Raw genomic sequence first — 17575 nt, 5'->3', positions numbered from 1 at the left:
ACAAGGGGCTACTGATATTACACAGCACTTGTAGCACAGGATGAAACAAGCTTATTTCACTAAATAAAATGTCCTGTTGATACAGAGTTCAAGGAAGAAGGAGGTCGAGATGGGGGTCTATGGAACTGCAAAGAAAGATGGAGTTTTAATACTATAAACTTGTTCTCTGCTTCTTAAGTCACTTTTTCATACAAGTGGCACGCCAGATCAACCAACTTCTGGATCTGCAGCAATGCATTTTAATAAGTTAATTTGTAAGTTGATTTTAATGAGTCCATTTAAATTCTGAGCTGAAGATTAACCTGTGCAGGTACAGTTCTCTCACTCCTTCGGTTTTATAATACAAGACTTTTAACAGTGCAATTGGTTTCTTGCTCTTCAGGGATTTACTTAAAAAGTGATATATCAAACTACAGTTAAATCTTTAGGGGCATGCACTTGCTTCAGCACCTCTATGCAATATATTTCCTCCAGTCTCTCCAAGATGGCCAACACAGCTACAATCAACAACGAAACCTGGTGTTATCCTTGAGCTCTAAATTTCACACACTAAGCTAGCGGGATTTGCAGACTGTGCCTCAGGTTTGAGGAACAGGATTTGTTACACTAGGACACTTTTGTTTTATCTGTTTATTGTGCCTTAATAAGCAGCATCAGTTTTGCAGAGTTTCTGCAGGAGGTTTTTTAGCGCAAGTGAGAACCATGCTCATTTTAAAGCTGAGCATACAATATACAGCAGCGAGATACCATCTATGATTAGGGACAGTTCTTGTTAGCAGAGCATGTGCAGGACATTCATAATCAAAGACTAAAAATAAGCATTGTGTGTGTCCAGCCAGGAAGATCACATATTACAAGCCATACTATTACTGAAACCTTTCAAAGACCTAAAGTGACACTAGTGTGGTCCTCTTAGAAAGATAATCTGCTTTAGATTTAGAAACCTCAGCACTGGAGGACCCACTACAGCTGCTGTTCAGCTGGTTAGTTACTCTGGTTATCTGTTTCCCATATCTGATCTGCAATTAGCTACCTTCAGCTGCTGCTGCTGCATGGCAGCCTGCTGGCTTAAAGAGCTGTCTACAATCAGATGTCTGCCTTTATGTAGCTGTCCCATTCAGTGCTCTAGAAAACAAAGTTGCTGGGCAAGATTCAAGTCTGTTTTCTGCAAAACCAGTTTTATTCTATTTGGGAGGGATGGGGCAGGGGAATAGTGTGAAGAAATGGCCATAACAGTAACTGCTAGGATGTGAGGCTCTCAGAGCTAGATTGCTGCTTTGACTGTAAAACAAACTGATGCTCTCCTTGTTGGAGGTACACAATCATAGAATCATAGAATTTAGGTTGAAAAAGACTTTTAAGGTCATCGAGTCCAACCATTAACCCAGCACTGCCAAGCCCACCACTAAACCACATCCCCAAGTGACACATCTACATGTCTTTTAAATACCTCCAGGATTGGTGTCTCCACCACTTCCCCAGACAGCCTGTTCCAATGCTTCACAACCTCCTCTGCTGCAACTTCAGGATATTTCCTCTTGTCCTGTCACTCATAACTTGGAGGAAGAGACCGACACCCAAAAGTAGTCTTGAAAACACCACACCTTCCATTTTAAAAATCATAGTTCACTGAAGAGAGGGGGCTTCCCAAATTGTCCTTAAAGAATATAATCCCTGGGCTTCAAGTTGGAAAGCAGAATTAGACCTTCCCAGGATGTGAAATGAGAGCAGACAGCAGCAGTTCTAACAGTACTTGCTGACATTCCTGGTACAGAAGGAAGAGAAGCAAAAATAACACCAAACAACCTGTACACCATGCTGGCAGCACCCAGGTACACCGGCCTTCCTCTGCAAACAGCACAAGACTGCACAGCTGCAATCTCTCATGCACCACCTCCAGAGTGTGAACACTGTTTGAGGGTTATAGTGATGGTGTGGAACTGATAAGGAGTTCTCATGCACAGCAACCTGTGGTAAACCTGTAGCATGACACTAGTGCAATGAGGATAGAAGAAAGGAACAAGCAGCCCAAAACAGAAGGAAGTAGTTACATTACCCAGGCTTTACCTGCTGCTGTAACTTCCCTCTCTTCGATGTCTCCCTGGCATCTGCAAGCTGCTGCAAGGAAAGCAACACAAATCTCACCTTGTCCCTGTGCAAAAATTCAAATTTACTCTTTTTACTAGGCAGTATCTATGCACACTTCAATCACTGACAGCACAAAGCTGTGCACAGTGCTTGGGTTTGGGCTCTGAAACTCATATCCCACCTCAGCTCATCACAGGTTCTCTTTAGCCCTTGCACTACAAGGAAGAAATAGCAGGAGCTTAGGGTGAGAAGCATGGAGGATACATTTGTTATGTGTTTAAGCTGTGTTGCTGAAGATGTTTTGCTCTGCTTTGCACGTGTGTCTGTTCCGGATGGTTCTCCTTGTGTTAAAAAAAAATAGGCACACTTAAAATCTACTTTACAAAACCTCAGCAAATTAGCACTGATCTTTTCCAGACAATTCTTCAAATGAATGTTCTGCAAATGCCTCCTCACAGCATGCAAAGATTTAGATACGCTGGGAACTGGCTCCGCAAAGGATGCTCTCTAACAAGAGGAATTTAAGTGCTGATACCAGTTCAATTTGCCGCTTTTTGATTTTAATATAAAAAGAAATAGTTTCTGCAAGGAAAGATTCAGCTTTCATCACCAGAGCCCTAGCACAGACTTCACAGGCAAAACTAATTCACAGATAAGCACTTTTCATAAACATGACACATTTCTCGGCTTGCAGAGGTTCTGGAGAAGGAAAGAACAGGCTGTGCTGACATCTGGTGGCTTTCTCTGCAGGCAAAGACAGATCATGGCAATGGGTCTTGGCTTTTCACTGCCCTTTTTTTTTGTTTGCATTCCTGATGTAACTTCTTCATTTCCTTCCACGATACAAAGCATTATGATAAAAACATTTTTGTTTCCACTGACCAGTGGGGCAGTGCTGTCCTATGCAATTCCTTCTGCAAAAGGAAGAAAGGATCCTTTGTTGTGCACTAATAGTGACAGTGTAGAAAAACTCTCCTCCTCATTTCAAAGCATATTTCTTCATGAATAAATTTTTAAAAATGTACATTCACTGCCATGGGAAATGCTGCTATTGCATATCAGACGAGGTGCAAACCCAACCATTAAAGCACTGCAAATCAGCAGAGGTGGCAGCAAGAAGCAAAGGGAAGTGGTTGAGGAAACACTCAAAGGTGTGTCTGTTTCTGTAACTCAATAGGAAACAGAGAGTAGAGAAAAGTCAATAAAATGAAAAGTAGCAAAGTTGTCTACTGGGCGTGTTCCGGGACTCATTAATCATTTGCAAATCTGTGTCAAATAGTACTATGAAAAGGAAGTCATGGAAGGAGGATCAGGTGCCAACCAGGAAGACTGGGCTCAGTACAAACAGTTCAATAAGCAAAAGTGTGCACTTGCCTTAGGCATTTGTAATGCCTCCAGCTGTCTGCTGTGCTCTGAAGCCAGGATCCCATCAGTCATAGGAGACCAAGAATGAGTATCACATGTTCTGGTTTTTCCTCCTTGATCTCTGGACACTCAGGATTTCTCTGGCTATTATCTTCTGAGGACAGGACCCACAGATGTCCCATCGTGGCTGTAATAACTCTTGAACTGTTACTTTCAAGCTCATTTTTAAATACAGGTTTATCAGGGGATGTGTTGAATACTCCCAGGGAGAAGCCACCACAGCTTACAACATATCTGTGGCTCACCTTTAAGACAGAATGTTTGCATCAGATAAAGCAGTTCCCCAACTGTAACTGTGGTTGCATGTCAGATCTTTGAGGGCTCCTTTAAACCATTGGTAACTGTCAACATTTAACTCAGCTGTCCATGTCAGCAGTTTTCTTAACTGTTGCTTCTTCAAGAGGCAACATAATTACCCCTGGACAGAAAAGCAGACAACACTGTTGGATGCAGAAAGTATAATGTGACAAAGCCAGGAAAAAACCGATGCCTGTTCCAGCAGTTCATGAGTTCGATTCCAAAAATTATTAAAAAGCACCATTTTTATACCTTTAGTGCTATAAAAAGCAGCATTACTTCAGTATCTCTGCACCAAGGGTGTTGCACAATTCACATTTTGCATGTTTATTCAGTTACACCTTTACGTCTTCCTCTTCATGACTTTCCTTTCATGACTTCCTTTTCTAACTTGCTCTCTTTAGCAGCTATTCTTTCACACCTCTTAACCAAAGCTCCAGTCCCTCTTAAGTGATTTTTTTCTCCAAGCAACAACCAAGCCCCACACTACACCCTGGGGTTTTAGTTTAGCTACCTTTCCTTGCTACAGTGCTATAACCCAGGGGAAATTTTATCTTATTTCAGCATCCTCTCTGGATATTGTTCTTTTTTTTTTAAAAAAAAAAAAAAAAAAAAAAGTGAAAGGTTCCAAGGACATCACACTGAAAGATGAATCCTTATTAACTCCACAATGTCTAAGAACACTAGCAAAGCTGTATGACTTACCCCACTACAGCTTTGATTAAAAGCAACTGTAAACCAATGCAGTTCATGGCCTCTGCCAGGATAAAAAAACCACGGCACCAACTCTGATTTCCTTCAACAGAAAGAGGATTTCACAACCATGTGGGCAAAGACATCCCAGTCTTTACTAATTTATTAGCCAGTGTTCAGTTTTCATTCAGTACTAAACAATCCTGGAATGAAATCTACTTTGACACAAGGCTTATACCATATCCCACCAACAAATGTTAGAACAGCATATATCTTGACATGTTCTCAGTGGTTATCTGTGGGGTTTACTTGAAAGGAGCATTATAAAGGTCCAATTAAAAAAAAACAAACTACAACAACACAGTAGAAAAACACCTCAGGAAGAAACCAGTTTACAAGTATGGCCATTGAGAGCTTTACAAAAGGCTCTACTGTGCTGCTGGAGAAAGGAGCCAATGAAGTGCCATTGCCAGAGCGAACTGAGTTCACAAAGCAGTAGTTTAACTCTTCCCTTGGAAAGAGAAGCTAATCTGGAGTGCCAGGCACATCATTCTTGAATATATGCATTAGAACATTTACGGTTTTTCTCACTGATGCTGTAGAATCCCTCTTCCACTGTGCCGCACTCAAAGTGGCACTGAAAGTTTGGAACTGTACAAGCCCAGAAAGAACAGTTGTTAAAATGTGGTGACTCTTTCAAACACAAATGCCTTAGGAAAAAAGGATCACAAAACCAATCCAAATCTGTCTGAAAGGGCTGGAGACCAAATTCAAATCCCGAGAACAGGGGGAAAAGAATGGCAGTGTTTGCTCAGCCTGAAAGCAGTCTGAAAGCCTGAGTGTGCTGACTGACACCATCCAGATGCCTTGGCAGGCCAGTCTGAGACATTGATCTCTCCAGTACACCATATATCCTTACAAAGTTACCTTCATTATTGTAAATTTGACTGAACAAAGCTGGAGTGCAATGCATTACCTTAAACTGCCTGAGAAGATGAGTACAAATCTGTATTAGCCAGATAAATCTGCAAACACAACAGACTGTGTAAGAAGGTAGATGAGACATGGGCACATATTTGGAGAGCAGGTACCAGCAACAGAGAGGCTGGCTGGACAGAAAGAGGAGGTAAGAGGTAAGTTCTCATAAATTCATCAGGGCATGCATAACAGCGTCTAAATCCCAAAAGAATACAGGTGACTTCAGTGACACAAGACTCCTCCTTAAAAGACAAAGGTACACTCACCCTTTTAATCACAGTTGAAAAAGTGTTAGAGTACTTTCAGAAGAGAATAAAACTCTGAAGCAAAGCTGTTGGTGAGTAACACCAGCTACAGAAACAGTCTAAACCAGAGAGTTGTCACAAAGGATGAAGAAAACAAGGTGGGAACAATACGTGGAGGGTTCTTTGGTCCTGCATCTAAATTAAAGGGAAATTTTTTTTTTAGATACTTTGGAAATCACACATCTCCTTTCAGTATCACGTCAATTAAAAAAAAAATAATCAAAGTTCCAGAAAACTATAAGTTTACTTCTCCAGAAAGTCTCTTGTGGAAATGGTATTGTCAGGTCTCACACAAAGCTGAGGGTACATGTGTAGGGTACAGCAACTGCATGTGAGGTCTCATTTGATTTAGCAGAGCCTATGCCCAAAAAACCTGCTAAGGCAGAGAGCCAGCATCATTCCTATTTCAGTGAAGAGAGGCTCAAAGGCATAATGTCCCATCTTGATATCCCCTAAAAAGCATTTCATAAGTGGTATCTATCTAAAGGTACTTTCTTGAATGCATGACTATTTTCTATTATTCTTTATTTGGTTCCTGTAGTAGAAAAGACTGGAATTACCAAGAACAAACACATAGCAACAGAGTATTTGGCTCATGGAAAGCAGAAAGCAATCAATTCCAGTCTTGAAGACATGTGGCTCACAGACTGGGCCTCTCCTCACAAAAATGCAATGATTCGGGTTTTAAGAATAAAACTGAAACCATGAGCTTTCACTCCGTTTGGAAAAATGCCCAATTCCTACTTAGGCACACTGATGTTCTGGCAGAACTCGAGTTGCTACCTCTGCATGAAGGTGTCTCCACAAATTAAAGTGAGCTGGTCCTGAACACAAAAGCCTCCCGACAGTCATCTGTCCCTTTCAGCATGCTAAAGAGGGCTGGAAGACAGGATAATGGAAAGCATTCACCAGTGAAAAGCATGAAACACTTGCCAGTCTGCACTACTTAAACAAAAGAGACCAAACATAAAATGAGAGAAGTAAAGCTACGACTTGAGAAACAGAGACATTCTCTTCTCAAGCTCTTTAAAATACCTAGTGATTTGGTCATAAAACTTTTCATTTAACTGAAGGAGGTTTTGCTTCATTTTCATTAGAAGTTAGTACTGTGATGGGATCTTATTGTGCATTGTATAATCTCCATATGCAGCTACTCTCTGCTGTAGGATCACACCAAGAACGTGTGTCACAGGTCAGAGATGGCATGCCTGAAACATAAGAGCCAAGCAAAGGAAAGAGAGAAGTGAGAAAGAAAAAAGTAATTTATGTCCCCCAGTTTTCCTTCTCTCAGTCGAGGCATATTGACAGAAATTAATTTCTATTGTAAGGGAATTGCACTGCTTGCAAAGCAACCCTCTAGGATTTATTGATCTTTAAGAAAAATCTCATTAAGCAGAATAAGGGAAATTTACAACAGGTATGGGAAAACAAAACAATCTCTTGGGATCTTCACCAGGCTGAAACAGGATTAGCTCTGTAGTTCCTGTAATCTTCCCCACAGAAGAATGCTAATTCCGTCTCATTTGCTGGAACGAATAAAAAATTAAATATTTAGCACACCGGTAAATGAACCACCCAACAGCCAGCTATTGAGAATCTTAGAAGACAATTATAACTCTCCACACACTTTTCCTTCTCATATCTTTGCAAAAAAGACTCCAGTATTAAAGATGTCAGGTAACCTTGTTAAAAAACACCCCAAACAAACAAAACTACCAAGAACATGAACATATAGAAGTAAATATGTACACAAGACCTCTCAAGATTTGTTTAACAGTCTTCAGAATTGTTTGTATAAGCATCCAGCAAATTAAGTCATTGCATTTCTAACACCTTCAAATGGTAGGAAAATAATGAAGAATTATATACTCCTTTTTTCGTGCATTTTTCTGTTAGGAAAGGGGAAAAGAAACTTTTTTTCCCATTAAATTAGCCTGTAGGTATAATAATTTAATACTTAGAGGATCAGTAGAATATTTTACAGATCACTTTACATTCTCCCTCATGACCCATCAAAATATGTGTCTGAAGAAGTTAATTTTTTGCCCTGCTGATGATTAATTCATGAGGCTTCAACAATATGCAAAGTGAAAGACACAAATTGGCTTCTCCAGCAATACCTTCAAATACCTCTAATTATTCACAGGGGATATAGCAGAGCTAAAGGACCCACAAAGGTTCAGAGCAGTCACAATTCTTTCAACCCAGTAGGTCAAGGACTTCCTCTTTTAAAACAATAAGTCAGCAACATTACTTATTCAGAACAGAGACAAATCTGATGGAAAGCCTTCACAATTATTAAACATGGAATTCTTAAGGTGCTGAGCCAATAAGTTCCACATTCTTTTTTTAAATTAAACCTTAAGTTAATGAAGTCTGCCTGTCTTGTAAAAAAAAAAGAGCAGAAGGGATTTTAGAATCTCAACTAGAAAACAGACAAGAGTGTTTGCAATGAATACTGAACACTTTATTAACATACACCCTACTTGAAAAAAAAAAAAGCAAGTATGAACTTTGCTGACTAGATAATAACTGTAATAATAATCACTACCACAGAGGCTTTCCTGAGGATACTTATCTAATGTCCTCATAATTTATAACTCTCTAGCCCAACCCTGTATAGTGCCAAGGGCAATGAACTGCAGCTTCAAAAAAATGTTCTGCATGTCTCAGAATTTCCTAGGTTTTCTAATGGCCATTCTCTGTTTTATTCTGGTAAATCTTGACCAGACTAGATGTTGGAAAACTGTAATATCTCAATAGGAGATTTCAAATCTTCTTACTGATTTAAAGAAACTGTACAAAATGAGGACCATTGGTATATGCTATCATACATTTTCCTGGTTTACTCTTTTCCACTTCTAGTTGAAGAGGAAAAGTAAAATCTTCAAAATTTTACTACAAAGACCTCACTCATTCCTAACTTAAATAATTTTCACATCAAGATATGCTGGAACATATGAAAATTCAAAAAGGCATAATGGCACATGGCATTTTCCAAAGAAAGGGTTTTCTTCTTCTATCACTAATATCCTCTATACACTAATGACTAACTGCTGTTAGTTATTCAGAAAAGAAAATAATTAAAAGCAGCTTTAAATCATTTTCTGCCCTGAATAAACCACCTCTCCCTTTGCACAGAGACACAGAACAGGCTGGTCTATTCCTATTTCGTTTCTCTATAACAGTTATTCTGATGTTTTGACACCTCTTTTGAGATAACATCCAACTGTTTCACTGCTGTAGCTACAAATCTAGTTTCAAAGAGGGATAATATATACAAACATTTATCAATACCTTTCTGAAAGAAGCCAGCTCTGACAGTGTTGTTTCTAATTCAACATTTGGCACTGCCATCAGTCCCTCTCCTGAACTGTATTGCCTCTTAGGTAGATAAAAATCACGCTTAAATGACTCCTCTGCTAACTAAATTACAAATCTATAAGGCTTACGTGCCAGTAATCCTCCTTTCTTTTTTTTTTTCCTCCAGATAAAAATACCTGCTTCAGTAAAAACAAGCAGAGAATAACTATGATTCATATTATAGAAACACCCAAAGACCTTTAGGAAAGGTGTACTGAGACCAGTTGCAGTTCACCCCAGAGAAAAACATTGAAGAGACATCCCGAGCCACATAAAACCAGAAAGTAAATGGCAGGAAACGAAAGAGCCAAGAAACCTATGAGAAAGAAATCATTCAGTAGCTGGGGAGCCATCAGTGGGCATCAGGAACAGGAAGGGGCTTCCTCTGTGAAGCCCCTGCACTTAGGGTACAGGCAGTTAATGTGTTCTAGCCAGGCAAATCAGATTGAAATGAGCAAACGTCCATATCAAGGTGGAATGCAACTACTTCCCTTAAGTACCCTGCTGCCACAAAGTCATTCAGCCACGTTCATGAGAAGCCCAAAGGACATCCAGGGACTATCAATTTTATCATGACAGACATTTCTTTACATTATTACCAAAAGACATGCCCTATATGTAGTCTCCTGTCAAAATGTGAGAAATCAGGTCAAGTTTCAACTCTTTGCCATGTTCAGCACATTCTCTAAATGATACTGCTCAAGCTTTCCTGAGCAATCTGACTATCAGGCACTGTATGCAGCACATTAAACAAATCTAATCTTATTTCATTATTCCATCCTGGTTCCACTACTTACATTTCTAACCAAAACATCAGTTTAAATGTTACTGATAAGACTAAGCAGACACGATACTAATAACCTATCTGTCAATCATTTAAAATTACTCTCAGCAGAATTATAAGCATACCCTCCAAAAATCACAATTTGCATTCTGAACATTTGGAGTGCAGATACCTGCTGCCCTCAGACCAATGATTTGAATAATTCTTCCCTGAATAATTATGAAGTCGTGTAAAGAGCATCAGGAATAGCATTTACTTTTCGGCAGCCTATCCAAACATAATCAGCCAGTTATCAGTTTAATGCAACTACAATGAACAGCATCTCCAGTCAATACAAATGTACTCCTACCTACTCCAGCTGCTTTCAGTGTACTGTCTTCTTTCAGAATCAGTTTGTCATCATCTTCCAAACTCACTACAAGTTCACCAGTCTACAAATCAGAGAACCAGAATACAAAATAAGAATTTTTACTGATTTTCTCTGCCCAAGTCTTGTTTGACAATGCAGAGACCTCCCTGCATCAAAGCACATAAAAGGGGAAGAACACAGCTAATAATCTTACCTTAGATTTGTGTGCTTGGTGAATAATCTTCATTGTATCTGAAAGAAAATACAGTGTTTTCCTAAAATAAGGCTTAATAAGCAGATAACACAAAGTTGTACTTGAGGGAAAAAAAACAAAGGCAGAACCTTCAAAATCTTTTGTTACTAACAATTTTGCTTATTCAATCTTAATCTCCCAGTCCTGCAGCCACAGCCTTAAACCAGTCAATGCAACATTAAGGTACCACATTCTAATGGGCTTCTGTCAGCTGTCTGAATTACAATAACTAATAACCATCCCAATGGTCAGTCAAAAGACATCAATTTAAATGCCACTTAGGGTGTTTTAACAGGTTTTACACATGTAATTGGGGCGGGTCCAACAGCATTTATGCACTGTCAACTATTAAAGCTACACTGATAGGCAACAAGTGATTAAGACAGTAACCTGACCACTTCAGATCATCCTTGAAATTTTCCACGGTAGAAATTTTGTTAAGCAAGTTCATCTTCCATTAACAGATGCAGGTTCTTCTCTTTTTAATGCTATATCCTCTTTAGTAATTTTTATCTCTAATATGTTTGTGCAATGTAGTACTTCTAGAAATTATGCTATTAAAAAGAAAAGAAAAAAAAAAAAGAAAGTGCCATTTTCTTCTGGCAATGTGGGCAGGGCTTTAACAGAAGGGAAAACAAGGGGAAAATAATGCGGTCACTGAAGCAACTGGATGAGTGCAAGGATCCAGAGGGAATGGAAGTCGGCACTGGATGAGTGCAAGGATCCAGAGGGAATGGAAGTCGGCACTTAAAGCCATGCAGCATTTAAAAAAAAAATAATAATCAAACTCCAAAGCTGCTGTGTTAGAACAAATTCAGAGTAATACATCAATCCCTTCCCAGCAAAGAAGAAAAACCAGTTCTGCTTGTTGGTTCATTTTCTCTTCTAGTTTGGGTTTGTGCACTGAGTGAACACTATGTGTCGAAATAGTCTGGTAAGAGAAGGATGCAACAAAGTTAAATATAGACTAAACCAACTCACAAACTACCAAGAGTAAGTATTCAGATGTTCAGAATAACAGAAATCACATTCCCACTCAGAAGTTTGCTTCCATATGCCTCTGGCCCATTTTGGACACTATCTAAAACACTACATAAGGTAGAAACTACTCTATTCCCACCACAGAGGTCACTAAGAAGGCAGCCTTGGTATGTTGTAATAACTGTGGCATAAGAAGCAAGACAGACATTAAATTGCAATTACCAGGATCCATCTTGCATAGAAGCATTGCAAAAAGACCAAGCAACCACAGAAAAAACATACTGCAATCAAGAAACCTTTCTACCACAGCAAATAAAACACAGTCTCTGCCTGTCAGTTTTAAGCTTCTCTGCCTACCTTGCCACATTCCCTTTTCTCTAGTCTTAGCCCATTAGTCTTCATTCCCTGAACCATTGTCTCAATTTCACTTGTTCACAACTCCACAACTGGCACTCAGCAGTTTTCCTTGTCTTCATCCGAGCTATTAAATGGCTTCTCTAACTCTGTTACAGAGATAAAACTACAGTCTCTTCTTATCCTAGCTAAAGCCTTATGTCCTCCCACTAGCCTTTGCTATTTCATCCCCATTTAGTTCCACTCCATCACATTGACAATTTTTTATCTCGTCGTTTCTGTTAATAGGTCTTTCACGACAGTAGATAAGAAATCACTTTCTGAAGTCTGATTCTGTGAAACATCTACGATATTTCTCCACATTCAAGGAGAAAAGAAATAAAACTAAGAAGCAGCTTATGAGACAAGATGGCACTATCTTCACTGCCCTCACCAGTGGAAAGAAGGCAATGATGGGGTAGGAAGATATGATTGACTGAGAAGAGCTCTAGACCAAGGACAAGAATTATGCGTTTAAAGAAACAAAGAGAAAATGAAAGTCAGAATCTTTGAGATGTGAGTTAGAGCACCAATCCACAAGGAAAAAAGAGATGGCATTATATACGATGTTGAGAGAACAAAGCAGTGCTGAATTCTGGAGAGAAGGAAGCTGAAACAGGCAAGGTGAGAGACAGCCAATCCAACTGAGATTTCTGGCACTGCCAAACAAAGCAGAAGAAAAAATCTGACTCTTACAAGCACTATTCATGCAAAAGTCTCACTGTCCTTTTCTCACAAAAATCCAAGAAAGACAGTGGAGCAGTGTAGAGACAGCAGAGATGGCAAAAACATGAACCTGGATGATTCACAGCCTGAGGGGAAGGTGAGGAACTTGGCTTTGATTTTCCTGTGTGAAAATTTTCACGCAGCTAGCACCATCCCAGTAAAAGTAGGCCCCCACTAACTGGTGTAGCAGGTTTTAAAGTTATGCTCAGTCCCACATGGCACAGTCAGGTGCTCGGCCACAACTTATACCTTGGGAAAAACTAAACTGATCTCCAAGAGATGAAAGAACTAGCAGCAGGGATAGGCAACACCAGGAATACAACCGATAACAGCAGTTCTAGACAGGACCACCTCATCTGGCCAAAGCCACTGATGGAAAGAAGGGCATCTCCAAATTCAAACTTAGAATTACCTAGATGTTAAGTAACATATTAAAAATAATAGTAACATTCAAGTCCTTGCCACTGGCATATCGTCAATCTTAATCCCTAACTCTTTTTCTGGTTTCATTTTGCACTATCTCCTTCACCATCAGCAAGAGCACAAAATGAAATCCTTGGTTTATTTTTTTTTTAAATAGGCAAAGAGAGTTTATTACCATTCACATGTACTGAGTAGGTTTCTTATTCAATTACTTGAATCACTGTAGAGGAAGGAGTCTGTCAGCTCCAAGACCATCAGAGACAGAGGATCACTTGCAGCAAAACTCCAAAGGAACTTTCAGAAGTGCCAAGTTTAGGCTATTTCATTCCACCAACTTGTATTTAAGAGCTTTCATATCTTCTCTGAGCAAAGTTCCCCTGCTTCTCTTATATAATGCAAACTATTTAGGCATAAAAGTCTTCAGCATTTTCTACTTACTGCCTTCAGCTCCCGTTTCACCAGCCTTTCTGACTTCACCATTAGTAAATAGATACTGAAGTACGTAAGCACATAGAGAGCTACAATTTCAAAGTGTTTTGAGATCACAAGCTGCTCATTAGGGCAAAGAAAAAGTTAAAAGGCACTTATAAAAACAATAAAAAATTAATACTAAAAACCATCAGTACCCAAGAGCAAATAATGCATAACATGCAGCCTAATTCAAAGATTAATATGGATCTTCAAAATAATGGTCAAGTTCTGCAGACATGATCCCAGTGCCATAAGCCCAGCCACAAGAGCTGGCACCAGCATGAGTATTCCACAATAGTTATCTTTTAAATTGTATAAGCACTGGTATAAAGTGCTTATGTGTGCATTTTACAGTAACTAAAACAAGGAAAAAAACCCACACCTACCATACTTGTAATTTTTAAAGGGAGGAGGAAGTCCTGTTCTTGAAGACACATCTGTTAAAATAAAAGCACCAAGTTAAAACAAAGTTCTCTCTTTTTTATTTCCAATATTTTATTTTCTATTATTGTGCAGTGTATGCACAGTGTATGCATCCTGTACATCAAAATAAATCCACAACACAGGAGACTTGGTTGAGCATCCGATACTAAAACACAACCTTTGGCTCAGATTCTATCATTACCCCATATGTGATTAACTTCACTTGAGCATGAAGTCCCTCTGAACAAAACAACCCATGAGGACAGTGAGTCAGTGCAATTCGGATATGATCACAGGAGTCTGATCCTTCAGAAATCTGCCAGGAGTACCCTTTTAATGGTTTGCATAGCATCTCTCTCTACTTCATACAAACAGCTCACAACTGTCATTCATAACTGAATCATTCAGTAAACACAGTCATGAGAACCAGCCACAAAAAAAGAAGCCCAACTGTAGAAAATCAACTCTCCAGCTGTATACAGGATACAGCTCATAAGTAACTGCAAGAACACTGACACTTTCCTGTGTGCCAGTGTTCCCAGTGACACCCAGGGACTTAACCAGGGCCTCGGAAGGCCTGTGGAATGCTTGGCAGCAAAGCAGCTGAAACCATGATTTCATCCACTACTTTTAACAATTTATCTCAAACTTCCCCTTCAAAACAGATCACAGTAAAGCAAGGAACATGAATTTTGGACCAGGAACAGCACTATGCCTCTGTGGAATGAGGTTCCAAAAAGTCTTGTTCAAGGCACTGGCTTTGTCTCAAACAACTGTGAGTTGCAATACTGCACACATCAAAAGCAAGTTTCTCAGCATTGTTTTTTATTTTCTTCTGTACCATATGTTCTTGTACCATATGTTCTCGTAGTCCTCTAAAAGCATCCTGAGATCTTGCCATCCCTATCACTGTCTAGAAGTATGGAAGTCACCAAAAGCACAATATAGCCATGAGTCCCAGGGCACTGTCCTAGGAGTTGCTCAAATGTCATCATCTACAACAGTTCAAGACTTGTTCAAGATGACTTCATGTGAAAAAAGCAAATGATGTTATTCTGTTCCCTTTGAATGTCTCCATTTAGGTGTGTGGAAATCCATCTGCAACATCAAGGGTAACACCCTAACAGCTGAGTCTCTGCGTGGGCTGGTCTGCACTAATTAACTTTTACATTCACTGTCACTTTCAATGAGGCTTCTAAAACAGAGAGCCCACAAAGCCTAAGATGGAGACAGAAACTCGGAAACAAACATGCATAGCAAGACCTCACAGTGTCAAAAACAATTTCTCAAGATTCTCTCTTCTCACAAATAGCAAACAGACTTGCATTCCCACATTCCACATACTGGTGTAGTTCCTTAGGATCAAAGGCTCTCTAAATTCTATTAATTTATTCCTATTAATTTGTGAATATCTGCCTGACAGCACCACGAAAGGAGCCTGAGGCACTGAGCTAAATGCACCAATGCCCTTGTTCCTTTTGGACTTAACGCGGGGTTTGGGCAGGGGGAGCAGTCTATCCAAATTTAGGCATGGCACACTGACCATAGAAGCTCTTATTAACTCCAGACCCTTCATCCAAGGGAGAAAAGCATACAGGAGATGTAAACACAAATCTGGCATCTCTACCAAAGCCACAGAATTCCCATTCATTTGCTCCCCTCCACTTTCCTGGGCAGAGACAGCAACACATGGGCCTGAAACGAATGAACAAGACAAGCACCCCCTACCCTTCCTCACGAAAGTAATGAACTCCTTTACTGTCTGATCCAAGGCAACTCCATGGTACACCACAGGTCTGAAATTCCGGTGCTCAAAAGAGCGAACCAGACGAACTGTGACAGTTGAGCTCTCTGATGACATGAGAATTAATTCTGAATCACCTGGAAAACATTAAAGAGAGGAATTATTGCCTTTCCTTTGTGCATGGGCACAGCTGGAAAACAAAGGTGCAGGTTGGGCCTCATGCAAAGATTAAAGCATGGCAAGAAGTTCAATAACATTGTGTCTTTCAGGGTTTCACTCCTATTATTCCTACAGAAGCAGTAACCAGGTCTCAAAGCAAACAGGACATTACTGATACTGCACACCACATGATCTGCACCTGTGCCATGATCTGCACCTGGTGCCACATCAGACTTCACATGCAAAATGTTGTGGGTAAATGCAATTATGTTGTTTGGGTTTTAAGTGACTTCACCTGCTGGGTGAGTAACCTCGTGCTCTAGAAGAATGTGCTAATATGAACAAAACCTTTCTAACGTACTTATGTTGCAGAGAATGTAATACCCTGAAAAATGCCTAAGCTGTCACACAATGCTCATTTTCACCTCCCTAGAGAAAGTGGAAAAACCACCCCCATATACACATACAAATAATCCTCCTGGTACGGTTCTACATAATTAAGGGATTTCATCTATAATAGTAGGTCTCTAGAATGGCTCTACAGGGCTTAAATAATTTAAAAGAGAGCAGAACCTACAACAGAGTGGCTTCATCAACCCAAACCCCTCTTCAAACAAGCCCACATGTTGTTCTGTCGGGTTCTTTCTCTCCACAGGAAAACATAACTGTTTCCTACCCCAACCCACTTCTCTATTTTTGGTGCTGGGTATCCCTCAGCAACCTTGTTTCCTGGTCACATGGTAAACTGCTGTGGCTACAGCAGCAGGGAGCATAGGCTGCAGTGCATGTACTGTGACATCAGGCAGGGGCACAACACAACCCCTGCACCTCCCATCCTGGAGCAACCATTTCAGTCACCACCTCCAGTCCTGCAAGGGATTCTCTCACCAGTTCATCCCTTTATGTTCTTTTTGTGTGTCTTTTATTTTTTGCCTTTTTTTTCCTGGGGTGGTTATTTAAGTGCCCCATCACCATGCAGGCATCCAGGTACATCCCAGCCTTTCCTCTATTTATTCTAGCTGTATCTTGGCAAAGCAAAGTAGCAACATTTTCTTCAAGTATTATCTGCAGAACGAGGGCACAGACCTTCCACAACACAGGGCAACTTGCTTTTACATCCTCTTGGTTAATAATTCCCAGAGCTCCAATTCCATTGCAAATAAACTGTGACACACAAATAAAACGCGCCAAACAAACAAACAAAAAGCACACTTCGCACCTGAAATAACTAGATTTATATTAAACAGCTGCAGAGACCCTTCCCCTTAAGGGCGGGTCATCACAAAAGCAAAGGTGGATATTTTCTTGGTGCTATTCCGCATGGGCTGGAGATCTGGAGGGCACAGCATTCAATTCACTTTCTCCTGAGCAGGACGGAAAAACACTGTAAGAGCATAGATTCGGGAGCACAACTAGAAATCGCCGATTTTCACATCTACTACTCAGAACGAACAGACCGATCGCGCGTAGAGCTGGGACCCGGTACTACCCCGGGCCTCCGCAGGGAGAACAGCGCAGGTCAGAGGCGCTGGCGGTAGACTCCTGTTGTGGAAAGGACCCTTCGTCCCCCGTCCCCCGTCCCGCAGCACGGCTGGGACCCGCCGGGACCCACCCCAGCACAACCCCTCAAACCCACACCCATCACCCGCCCGACTGCGCTTGTTACCGCTCCCCGCCGGCACTTCCGGGTACCGCCTCACCCGCCTAACCAATCATGTGC

The 17575-nt window shown here is 40.5% G+C and overlaps 1 protein-coding gene across 3 annotated transcripts; it reads right to left on the bottom strand.

Moving 5' to 3' along the window:
- Window positions 1-1389: 1389 nt before the first annotated feature.
- CUNH2orf76 (chromosome unknown C2orf76 homolog) lies at window positions 1390-17411 on the bottom strand. 3 transcript variants are annotated; one of them, XM_027723553.2, is made up of 7 exons: window positions 17313-17408; window positions 17075-17219; window positions 15681-15833; window positions 13916-13966; window positions 10497-10534; window positions 10283-10364; window positions 4637-7312 (listed from the first exon to the last, which is right to left on the bottom strand). In XM_027723553.2, exons 3-7 carry the CDS (start codon window positions 15811-15813, stop codon window positions 7236-7238), a joined length of 381 nt encoding a protein of 126 aa, XP_027579354.1. In that variant the 5' UTR covers window positions 15814-15833; window positions 17075-17219; window positions 17313-17408; the 3' UTR covers window positions 4637-7235. The 3 variants fall into 3 exon arrangements, with proteins under 3 accessions (XP_039237970.1, XP_027579354.1, XP_039237968.1); XM_039382036.1 differs by lacking the exon at window positions 4637-7312 and adding an exon at window positions 1390-2118 and having other exon boundaries at window positions 17075-17411; XM_039382034.1 differs by lacking the exons at window positions 17075-17219; window positions 17313-17408 and adding an exon at window positions 16542-16671.
- Window positions 17412-17575: the final 164 nt, after the last annotated feature.

This window comes from Pipra filicauda, unplaced genomic scaffold, assembly GCF_003945595.2.
Source record: "Pipra filicauda isolate LSUMZ 115617 unplaced genomic scaffold, ASM394559v2 scaffold10_size6260569_pilon, whole genome shotgun sequence".
NCBI lineage: Eukaryota > Metazoa > Chordata > Aves > Passeriformes > Pipridae > Pipra > Pipra filicauda.
The sequence above is the reverse complement of the archived record's forward strand: the minus strand, read 5'-3'. Positions and strand labels throughout refer to the sequence as shown.

Excerpts from the sequence above, each read along its gene's own strand:
- CUNH2orf76 (XM_027723553.2), bottom strand. The coding sequence starts at position 15,813 with ATGTCATCAGAGAGCTCAACTGTCACAGTTCGTCTGGTTCGCTCTTTT. Across the intron at positions 10,365-10,496 it reads ACCAAGCACACAAATCTAAG|ACTGGTGAACTTGTAGTGAG; the intron begins GTAAGATTATTA and ends TCTGATTTGTAG. Across the intron at positions 7,313-10,282 it reads ACTGAAAGCAGCTGGAGTAG|CAAATGAGACGGAATTAGCA; the intron begins GTAGGAGTACAT and ends TATTCGTTCCAG.